This window comes from Epinephelus fuscoguttatus, linkage group LG3 (genome assembly GCF_011397635.1).
Source record: "Epinephelus fuscoguttatus linkage group LG3, E.fuscoguttatus.final_Chr_v1".
Taxonomy (NCBI): domain Eukaryota; kingdom Metazoa; phylum Chordata; class Actinopteri; order Perciformes; family Serranidae; genus Epinephelus; species Epinephelus fuscoguttatus.
The window spans coordinates 27,641,722-27,653,702 of NC_064754.1; the positions used below are offsets into that span (position 1 = coordinate 27,641,722).

An 11,981-nucleotide genomic window follows, 5' to 3' on the forward strand; every position below is an offset into this window, starting at 1 on the left:
AAGGTCTGGATAAACTGAATGGACTACACAAGGATTTCCATGGTGCTGGTGAGTCCACCACCAACTTAAAACTCTGGGATAGTCCGTGGTAGGATACCTGAGGGTGTGGCTGTGTTGTGGAACACTAAATATGACTCTGGTTAAAGTGTTGAGAATGAATGTTGACTGGGCTATTGGGCTTGAGATAAAGGTCAAAGATAAGAAGAAGTTCATCATTTTAAATATTTATACACCCTATGAGTCATATTTGTATGAAGATGGATTTTTGAATAGACTGTCTTTTATCAGCTCCTATCTTGAGGACAATGATTCGACTTGTGTATAATATACACATACGCAAGCGTTAAAATCCCCTGTAACATATTATGTTATAGGTGATTTTAATGCTGATGTGTCTGAACCTAATTCAATCTTTGCTAATCATCTTGTGCAGTTTTGTAATGAAAATAACTTTATGCTGTCCAGTAAAATCATCTTGCCTGAGAAGAGTCTCACTTACATAAGCGAAGCATGGCATACAACCTCCTGGTTAGACCTTTGCATCTGTTCGGCCGATGCCCATGCAGCACTGAGCAATATAGAGATATGTTTTGGGCTTACCACCTCTGACCACATACCAGTTGCGCTCTCTGTCAATGTTGATAATGTACCGACAACTTCTGATATTAACTCACTCAATACAGGCAAGTTGGACTGGTCGTAGCTATCAATTAATAATTATAACTTTGTACTGCGGACATTTCACCCGCAATGCAGAGAACATATTTCACACACTCAGGTATATGACAATCAGTGGGACTTTAACCTTAATAAAAAATGTCAATGAAATACCATATAGGCTACTGTGGGAGATGAAAAATAATAATAATATTAATTAGGGCCACGGGCCTGTGTCTCTTCCCCTCTACTTGGGCTGGGCCGGGCCAAGGGCCTAACACCACGGGCCTACTAGGGCCTTGGGCCTAGTTTTAGGCCCAAATCTGACCTTTAGTTAGTAGCAAGAGGGAAACACAAACTTGACAGACACTGTAAAGATGAGCAACTAGGGAGAAAAGGAATTGCACACCCTCCTTGTTCTCGCAAATGAAGAGGCCCTTAACCGTCAGATGACAGGAACGGTGAAGAACGGGCCGACTTACTAGAGAATCTCTAAAGGACTGACTAGCCGCGGCTTCCCTCTCATGTCACTGGTTACGTCACACGCTGACCTACATGTTTTGTTACTTGCTCATGCCCTCCATTGCCCTGAAAATGGCACATTCTGTATAAACAAAAGTAGGTAGGTGGCATTTTGACGCACTCCCTATTTTTGTTTTTATACTGCCAATGCTGAAAAAAGACTGATTGGGCTTTCCTGCAAATTTGCACAATTCCTATCTAAAATGGGCTAATGATACTCGTTACCTGGAGAGTTTGGAAAAAGATACAGTATATGTTTCTTCCTGTTCCAAAACCAAAATCAGACCTTGAAAACCAGTGAAGGGAAGCAGGGAGACTTTGCTGATATTCAACCAGCTGTGTGTCATCGCACAGATGAATGTTGTCTGACTTCCCTTGGAGATCCCTGCCCGTCCAACAGCAGAGGTCTGGGTGCTCACAGCGGCACGGGGGTGAAGCCAAACACTGTTCATCTACACACACAGTGATGCCACACAGCTGGTTCAATATCAGCAAAGTTTTATATTCATTGTCTTCTGTGTCGATCAGCAGTGATGTGGTGGTTCACTTTTACACTGTGATCTGTAGCCTATAGTTCGGCTTTAGCTTCTAACTATCTTTGTCTTTTTAACCTGTTGTTGCTGCTGAGTCAGTTTGACATCCTGGATATATCCTTCAAACACAGACTGTAGACCCCTCTGTCTGCTTCTCTCTGGAATCACTCTTTCTTTTTTCCAAAAATATGATAAGATTTCTTCAGGGAGTGCAGTTAGTTACAGTGTGGGCTCCATGCTTACTGCGACAGCTTGTTGGACCATCACAAAGGGGCGGGGCTTAGTGAAAGGTCAAATAACCACAAGACAGGAGGCTTCACGTAGATTCATAAAGAAAAAACTCAATCGAAGCTTGTTAAAGCGCAGTTTCAGGAGCGGGAACACACACCAATCACAGCCTTCTAGCCTACTATATAAGCGGAACTAACCCTCTCCTCAGTCTCTCGCTCCTGCATTCGCATCCCTCCCTCCCTCCCTCTTTCACTTTGTCTCCCTGTCTTCTCTCCTCTAGGACACTAGGGGTTCATCGATGCCCGGGCGCCACTACGGACCTCCAAATCTCCCCACACCTCACTCAATAATCCATCCATCCATCCATCCATCCATCCATCCATCCATCCATCCAATTCATTATTGTTCAATAAATCTTCTAAAACGTATCTGATTGGTTGCGTGTTCCTTGCTCGTGAATCAAAGCCAAAGATTCAGAATGAGATACTGGACATCCTTACAAGGAATTCCCAAGCATTTTAATGTGGACCTTTGATATGAGCGGTCTTAGTATACCCAGAGTACATCATGTGTCTGAATGTCAAGCACTTTCTCAGTGGCTCTTAGGCTCTGCTGGGTCGTACCTCCTTGTCACAGATTATATATGTGATTCTCAAAGACAACATCTGAAGACACAGCAGAGGCGTGGAGAGTTATGTGTGCTGGCCTCGGGGTTGAATCTCTGCTTTTTGCTGATGATTTGTTTCTGCTGGCTTCAGAGCCGTTACCTCCAGCGTGCACCTCTAAGTACTGTATGAGGCCATGGTTATCTGCCGGAAAACGTGAATTGCTCACTGTGGGTTTGGAGTGAGGCACAGTGATGGAGTTCAAGTATCTCGGGGTCTTGTTCACAAACGAGTGAGGGTAAATGAAGACAAGATTGATGTCACATCAGCAGTAATGTGCGTCACCTGTCATGGTGAAGAGGAGACTGAGCACAGTACTCGATTCAGTCATTCAATGTTCTTTCTGACAATAATCTTAGCTCATGAGCTTTGGGTAGTGACTGAAGGAAATATAGATACAGTGGCTGAATTTAGTTTGGTTATTAAGTGTCTTTAATGGTAACTGAGGTGTGGTTATCAGAACTAGGCAGGAAGATAAAGTCATTTCAACAGCATTGTGTGTGTCTGTGGTATTCACAGTAAAGCAACCTAAAGGTTAAGCCATCATAACCACGTCAGTGTTTTTCTTCTCACTTTTGCAGCTCTTCTTCCGCTGTGAAAGCTGCGTAGACAGAAGCAGTACACAGTCTTTTTTTATTAGAGATCCACACTGACAGGAGTAGGTAGGTGAATGCTGCAGGTATTTCATCTTCTTCTTTGCACTTTCACTGTTTTGATGCTGAAATTTGAATGTTAGACTTATTTTTATATCTATGGACCGAAATTCACCGTTGATGGTACAATAAAGCCATCATTTTTTTGACCAGTCATTTCTTACAATTATTTAAATATATTAGAATACTTGAGTTTAAACCGTTGTTGGTTCCTTCATGTGATATTTCTTGATTTTTTGGTCACAGTCTTGTCGTCATGGGTTGCTACAGTTGTGTTATGCAGGGATTTAGACTGTTGTGCGGAAAAGCAGATTTGTTCTAGAGAGTCTGTTTTGTGTATATGCTGTTCTGTAATTGGGGCTCACCTTCTTCAGATCCACCATTAAAAAATGAACGATCGAGCAGGAGAAGAATTGACCTCATCCTTTAACCAGTCATCAGTTACAAACCAGGCAGAGGTCAACGGTTTGACTAACTGTGAATGGAACGAAACTTCAGCCCTGCCCTTCCTTATAACAGCCTACAGTCTTGTGTTTCTGGTGAGTTTCAATAATTCAGATTACTTTTCTACAAGTATCAGTCTGTTCAAATGTTTTATGCTTTTGTCATGAGAGAGAACTAGTTAATGATTTCCTCACAGTCATGATCTCACTTGTTAAACCAAACAGTTTGTAACACTTTGTATTAAGGTACACAAAATTAAAGTAGTTACTGAGGAACTAATGAGGAACTAATGAGGAACTAATGAGTAGTTACTGAAGAACGAAGCTACACAAAATTAGAGTAGTTACTGATGAACTAATGAGGAACTAATGAGTAACTAATGAGGAACTAATGAGGAACAAATGAGTAGTTACTGAGGAACGAAGCTACACGAAATTAGAGTAGTTACTGGGGAACTAAGCTACACAAAATTAGAGTAGTTACTGAGGAACTAATGAGGAACTAATGAGGAACTAATGAGTAGTTACTGAGGAACTACGGTACACAAAATTAGAGTAGTTACTGATGAACTAATGAGGAACTAATGAAAAACTAATGAGGAACGAATGAGGAACTAATGAGGAACAAATGAGTAGTTACTGAGGAACTAAGCTACACAAAATTAGAGTAGTTACTGGGGAACTAATGAGTAACTAATGAGGAACTAATGAGTAGTTACTGAGGAACTACGATAGACAAAATTAGAGTAGTTACTGAGGAACAAATGAGGAACTAATGAAAAACTAATGAGGAACGAATGAGGAACTAATGAGGAACAAATGAGTAGTTACTGAGGAACTAAGCTACACAAAATTAGAGTAGTTACTGATGAACTAATGAGGAACGAATGAGTAGTTACTGAGGAACTACGGTACACAAAATTAGAGTAGTTACTGATGAACTAATGAAGAACTAATGAATAACTAATGAGGAACGAATGAAGAACGAAAGAGTAGTTACTGAGGAACTAAGCTATACAAAATAAGAGTAGTTACTGAGGAACTAATGAGGAACTAATGATGAACTAACTATTAGTTAATGGTCAGTTCTTCAGTAAGCCCTGATCAAATTTCAGAGGAGTAGTTAATGATGAACTAACTATTGGTTAATGGTAAGTTCTTCATTAACTCATGATCAAATTTCACAGAGGGGTTAATCACAACTTAATAATTAGTGAACTAGTTACTAACCCGTCCATTAGTTAACCTTTTTATGTCCTAAAGTAAAGTGACACATAAGAAGTAGTCTTTCATTACTTCATCATCATCTTTACAATTAGTTCCTAAACAAATAAAATCACAGACAGCAGGATTCTTGAGAAGAGTTTAATTAATTATTTTCAGACCACATACACATTAATATAATCATCCATGTTATTCTGTACAAGGTGCTGACACACCAAACCGACATCAGAGAACTAGCAGCAACGAAAGCCAACTGTTGCGTCGTCTACGTCGTCACCCTGTGTCAGTAGCATTTGAACACACCACAAAGACTACACCCAATGCTTGAAACTGGTACTCATTTATTTTGGCACTGCCCCATTGTCAAAAGACTCTGGAGTGATATTTGTAATTTTATTGCGAACAATATTAAAAAATAATTTAAGCTGTTTTGGAGGGATGTGCTGTTTGGACTTTTTGACTTTAACAGAAATACGGCAAAACCCATTGAAAGATTTATTATTAATCTCATCTTACTTTTGGCAAGATTTCACATTCACAAATATAAGTTTACACATAGAAAACATTTTATATTTTTAATATTTTCTTGTAAACTCTTATCCCCCCTGGCATATGTGATATATGACATATATGTGTAATGTTGAAGATCTGCATTCTGTAAACTTCTTGTCTTAAATAAAGTTGTGGGGGAAAAAAAGAAGACTACATCCGACGGCCAAGTAGCACGTACGTTCTGCGCCTGCGTGAAATGAAATAACGCAAAATGGGAAACCGGAAGTCCGTTGAATGCATGAGATCAACAAAGTAGCGCGGAGTGACAGAGTGGTACATCCTGTCAGCCGAGGGGTTTCCTATCTGTGCAGCCGAGCACCGCAACACCTCCACGGACTATTACATCCAGACGCTCCCGGTGTTTCCTCCGTAGGCTCCACTTCACTCAACTTCACTCAGCTTCTTCCCACGTTAACTTGTATAACAAACCAGGGCTCGGTGCTCTGGTTGGATCCAAACGGAGAGCCGGAAGCTAGCGGAGGCTAACTGGCTGCTTCCCTCCGGTCATGCTGCGGCTAACGCTCCGCTAGCCGCTCCCAGCTAGCTCCGGTTTGTTATTCAGGTTAAAGTGGGAAGAAGCAGCGGATCTGTCGGGCAGCTGAGTGAAGTGGAGCCTGAGGAGGAAGCACCGGTTAGCCCCGGTTTCACTACAGGCAGATTTGCTTGCTACAAGGAAGAGGATGTAACACCTCAACAGCCAATCAGAGTGATCTCTCTCACCGAGAAGCTCCGCTGCCGACTCAACGTGCTCAATCAGCCGAAAATTTGGAATGAATGATGAACTAACTATTAGTTCTCCAGTAAGTCCTGATCAAATTCAGAGGAGTAGTTACTGAGGAACTAATGAGGAACTAACTGTTACTTAATCATTATTACCTACCTTTTTTTGTGTACCCTAAAGTAAAGTGAGACATCAAAATGAGTAGCTAATGATTCAGTACTCACTACCTACTCATTTTGATGTCTCACTTTACTTTAGGGTACACAAAAAGGGTAGGTAATGATTAAGTAATTGTTAGTTCCTCATTAGTACCTCAGTAAATACTCCTCTGAAATTTGATCAGGAGTTACTGAAGAACTGACCATTAACTAATAGTTAGTTCATCATTAGTTCCAAATTTGTTTCATAGTAACTACTTTAAATTTTGTGCACTTCAAACACCTGTACTGTGAACAACGGTGTGATCAGTATACAGTACTTTACACGCAGCCCCCATGATAAATTCTTTAAGCTTAGCCTACCTAAAATGTGACACACTATCATATTTATTTCTAAGGCATCATCGTACAGAATAACATGGATGGTCATATTAATGTGGATGTGGTCTGAAAATAATGAATAAAACTCTTCTCAAGAATCCTGCTGTCTGATTATTTTTGTTAAGGAACTAATTGTAAAGATGATGATAATGTAATGAAAGACTACTCATTATGTGTCACTTTACTTTAGCACATAAAAAGGTTAACTAATGGACGGGTTATTGAGTAATGATTCTGTACTGATGAAGTAACTAGTTCACTAATCATTAAGTCGTGATTAACTCCTCTATGAAATTTGATCATGAGTTAATTCAGAACTGACCATTAACTAATAGTTCATCATTCGTTCCTCAGTAACTACTCTAATTTTGTGTGCCTTAGTTCCTCAGTAACTACTCAATAGTTCCTCATTAGTTCCTCAGTAACTGCTCAATAGTTCCTCATTAGTTCCTCAGTAACTGCTCCTCTGAAATTTGATTGTGAGTTACTGAGGAACTGACCATTAACTAATAGTTCCTCATTCATTCCTCATTAGTTCCTCAGTAACTACTCTAATTTTGTGTACCGTAGTTCCTCAGTAACTACCCATTAGTTCCTCAGTAACTACTCTAATTTTGTGTACCTTATTGTAAAGTGTTACCATGTATCTTCACCTTTTCTAACTGACTTATGTTAGAGAACTATATGCCATTAAAGGAACAGTGTGTAGGATTTGGTGACATCTAGTGGTGAGGATTGTAGATTGCAATCAGCTGAAACTTCGTCTGTGTGCCGAGCTTAAACTCGTTATAGTGACTCAGCCTAAACTTAAAGCCACTGAGGGGCTGCATGGACAGGCTACTTATTAATTGACGTGCCCACCTGACCTAACCGACCGCTGGTTATCAGGTGAGTCCGCTTCTTCTTTGATGCATAATTAATTTATCACTGCTGTAGTCTTCAATGAAAACTTGCAAACCACTCAAATGTCCAACTCTTTCACCATTGCATTGAGCAGTGTAAACCTCACTTGATGTGGCCTAGCGTTGTGGTCAAAAAACTATGTGTGCTCCCCCGTCATAGATATAAACGTCTCATTCAAAGGTAACAAAAACACAACAATTCTTATTTTCAGGTGACTATACACAAAAGAAAACATACTTATTATATTACATTCAATTTCTGCCAGTATATCCCTCTAAATCCTACACACTAGCCCTTTACATGATAAAAAAAAAAAATTTGGAATTTGACTCACTCATTGGGTTGAAAATTAGTATCTTCGGTCCATCAGATCAAATCTTTTGTTAAGCTCAAATTTATTTTGAGTGCCTGTATATGTGTATTGTAAATCTGCATCCTCATCCTCTTTTCTCTCCAGGTGGGTTTCTTCCTCAACGGCTTCGTCATAAAGTTTTACTTCTGCCGAGCTCAGCAGAAGGCGTCCAGCAGCATGATGGTCTACCTGAAAAACTTGGCAGCCGCTGACTTCCTGCTCTGCCTCTGCCTTCCCATCCGCATCATCCACTACGCCAGCAGCTCTTTCACCATTCGCGTGATTAACTGCAACTTTGGCGCCTCCGTCCTCTTCCTCAATATGTATGCCAGCATCATGTTCATGGGCTACATTTCCGCTAACAGGTAGGCCAGGACAATTTGAATTTCATGTTGCATAGAGCATGAAAAGACAAACAAAAAAATACACAAACTTCATGTGTTTTCTGGCTATGTCGATATACAGGAAACACAAAACTACTGCATTCAAAGTACTCTAACCTTAAGAGCCGAAGAAGAGTGCTCCCAGATACTACTCAGATTCCCACGTCAGACACACAAATTCACCTTTTTGATTTGAGCGCAGTCAGGGCTGAATGCTAAACTTCAATGTAACTGCTATGTATTGAAGTTACCTCCTGACACCTCTCTCTGCTCCAGGTATCTGAAGGTCGTCCAACCTTTGGGAACTCACATCATGCAGACGTTGCGGGCCGCTCACATCATTTCCACGGTAACCTGGGTTGTCCTCCTGGCTGTGACGAGCGCCTTCGTTATCCTGTCGTTTAACACCCAGGAACTTTTGACCTCTGCCCCAGTGCGCTGTGAAACCTTACACAGTGGACAGCTCACCGTGCTCTTCAAGACTGTCCACACCTGCTCCACCACCTTGTTCCTGTTTGTCCTAGTCTCCATGGTCTTCTTCTACTACAGCACCTCGCGCAGGGTGTCGCTGGCGCAGCAGAGGCAGCCGGAGTCCTCCAGCTCCACAAAACTTGTAAAGTCACGCAGAAACATATTAGTGCTGGTCTGTGTCTTCTGCTTTTGCTTCATCCCCTACCACCTGGTTCGTCTTCCACAGGTTTTCCTGGGGGGGCACTGTTTGTCAAGCAAAGTGTTCTACTACTTGATAGAGCTGACCATCATCATGTCAGTTCTTAACGTCTGCCTGGACCCAATCATCTACTTCATCCTCTGCAAGGGGTTCAGGACCCAGCTAAGGCTGGGACTGGTGTGTGGAACCTCATAACTACTAGGCAGTTGTTGCTGATGCTGACATTTTCTCTGCAGCATGCTCTGCCACTGAATCAGCTTTCTGCAGATCTGCTTTTGCAAAACAGCTAATGGGAACGCTTTCACCCTGAAATGACCTGTGAATTGCCAAAGTCTCAAGAGCTAGGCTTTCTAAAGCTTGAAAACAGAGCCATAGGGAGGTTCTCTCAGTCCACTTAAATTACAGTATGCACAGAGCTGGTTACAGGATTTTGCCCAATTAATCCAAAACCCATTGTTACCTGCTGTAGGGTTGTTTTGTATCCTTGTGCTGCCTTGTTTTGAGTGAGGGCTTGACGGCTTGTGTTGTACCGTCTTTGTGATTTGATAGTGAAACTGTGCTGAGCCTGTTAGGTAGCGCTGGTTTTCCTCTTTATCAGTGGAAAGCAGTTTTCAGTTATCTTAAGTTTTGGTTGTAAACATTTTATTTACTGTTAATAAATTCCTTTGTTTTGCTTTTACTCGGCTCCCTTGATTCTTTTTCCCTGGTTTAATTTTATTGCTACTCCCCCATCCCCTGAGCGTGATCAGGGAACGTAACACCCCTGCTTTAAAACCAACTGATATAAACATAACTGAACATAACGAAAAGCGCGTGGCTTCTTCAGGTTTGCTCAATCACTTGCGAAACACGTTGTTCAAATTCATCAAAGTCACACAACACAACCAAACCAATCAATCCATCCGATACTTGTCGAGATATTTTTTTGGTCTGGCTCAAAAGTGGTGGAAAACCTGACCAGCACTGTTACCCCCTAATAACCACAATCGCTTTGAAAGTGGGTTATTTTACTTTGATGTCCTGTACTTGAATATTTTGTTGGTTGTGTGAGAGGAGAAGCAGAGTTTCTAGACAGATACAGAGTTACCTGTCCTCTCCTTTTTCCCTCTCCTCTCCTCTCCTCTCCTCTGATCCCCCTACCAGAGGAGCTGCTTGACTTTAACAGCACAGTTATTGATGGCTCATCTCAGACACAGAGAGGGAAATCAAACCCAGGGCCCTCTGAATGATGAACCAAGAAAAGGCCAATGACGGTCAATCTTTCTTCTGTTCTCATATATTTCTCCGTCTTTTCTCTGCCTCTCTTTCTTTTTATCTCGATGTCTGTGTCAGGTTCAGAGGAAGCGAGGAAGAGAAGGAGAGAGGTGAAGCCGCTGATTTTCTGCCAGGTTTTGTTCCTGTCGACATATAATCCATGTTAATAAATGGCTTTTGAGGTCATCACGATGTAGCCGGAGGGAAAGTGGGAGAGATAGAGCGGCAGGCTTAAAACAGATTTCTGTGTGTGTGTGAGAGAGAGCTTTGAACAGGGTGTATGCTAGTGTGCTATGCGGACAAAAGTATGTGGACACCTGAGCATTTCACAAAGGGCATAGGTTTTTTGCAACATTTGGAGGAGGCACATTTAGCAGGAGGTCTGAGGGTTCCTACCCCAAAACATTTAGAGCGTCAAACACTTTATTTCCTGCATTATCATGAATTTTGCACCAACACCAAATTGTGCCTTTACTGCATCAATTTATGGTGGAACTGTCATAGTACTTCCTGATTCAACTGTGCAGAATTGCTTCTTGTATTTCAATCAGGAGAGACAGAAGGATAAAGTAAAGATAATATTTAATGCAGAATATGAGCGTACAGATTAACAGATGATTTGTGCTGATTAACTCTGGCGCTTGGACACAAGAGGGAGGTATGTTGTGATTGAGGGACATCTGAGCCACAGCAGAATAGAGTTTCATTTTTCATTTTATGGCAGATTGCAACCATTGCTTTTGAGGATGCATACTGCCATCACCTACATTACCAGAGGCATTGTTGTGTCTATGAGTTGTGTTCTAGCAATAAATTTAAATAAAACTACTTTCATGTTTTCATCGGGGTGAACAAATGCACGTGTTCTGAGGGGGACAGTTCCCCTGCCCTACCTAACCTAACAAGTCTGGACCACCTTTGTGTAGACTTGGAGGCAATATCCTCTCATTGTCATCTGCACTATGATGACTGGACAGTAAGAGGATGGTGTCTGGAAAGATTTTATTAAGAAAATGAATCTGAAATAATACAAGTAAGGGGCAAGAATAGGGTTTTGAGAGGTTTGTCAGACATGTCTCCATCATCCCCAGTGGAAATGAAACCCTTCAAATCAAAATAGATGTTTTAAGTTTTTCTTGCACTGATCATCATCATCATCATCATCATCATCATCATGTGGCCTAACAATAACAAAGTCATAATTCTGTAGGTATTCTTATTAGTGTTTTGGAGTTAGTCATTTCCTGGAAAATGAAAAGTCGATGACTCATCTTGCACTCAGAGGCATATACTAATTTTTTTTCCTCAAATTGAGCCTTCATCTCTCCTTCACCCTCAGAACTACTGGCTTCATTTTTCAGCTCAAACATGCACGACCTCACTCCAAAAAACGTCATCATTGTTGTTGTCTTCTTCTTCCTCCACTTCATCCCTGTCGTATTTGTTGATAAAATCCGAAATGACGGTGGTAGCAAGAAGTCCTCGACAACAGAGAGCAGACCGCCCTCATTCGTGGCTGATCTTTATGATGAGCTAGTAGCTAGGGCTGCTCGATTAATCGAATTTTAATCTAGATTACGATTTGGGCTTTCAACGATTATGAAAACAAAATAATCAACATAAAACGATTTTGCGCTTCTTGTCAGTTTACTCTCGTCGTCTTGTGTTGCAAATCAAAC

The 11,981-nt window shown here is 41.2% G+C and overlaps 1 protein-coding gene across 1 annotated transcript; it reads left to right on the plus strand.

Annotated features, from left to right (window-relative positions):
* Positions 1–3,237: 3,237 nt before the first annotated feature.
* On the plus strand, positions 3,238–9,561 carry LOC125886209 (P2Y purinoceptor 14-like). Its single transcript, XM_049572230.1, has 4 exons — positions 3,238–3,270; positions 3,636–3,800; positions 8,101–8,360; positions 8,655–9,561. Exons 2-4 carry the CDS (start codon positions 3,651–3,653, stop codon positions 9,241–9,243), a joined length of 999 nt encoding a protein of 332 aa, XP_049428187.1. The 5' UTR covers positions 3,238–3,270; positions 3,636–3,650; the 3' UTR covers positions 9,244–9,561.
* The last annotated feature ends 2,420 nt before the right edge of the window (positions 9,562–11,981 follow it).

Excerpts from the sequence above, each read along its gene's own strand:
- LOC125886209 (XM_049572230.1), top strand. The coding sequence starts at position 3,651 with ATGAACGATCGAGCAGGAGAAGAATTGACCTCATCCTTTAACCAGTCA. Across the intron at positions 3,801-8,100 it reads CCTACAGTCTTGTGTTTCTG|GTGGGTTTCTTCCTCAACGG; the intron begins GTGAGTTTCAAT and ends TTTTCTCTCCAG. Across the intron at positions 8,361-8,654 it reads GGCTACATTTCCGCTAACAG|GTATCTGAAGGTCGTCCAAC; the intron begins GTAGGCCAGGAC and ends TCTCTGCTCCAG.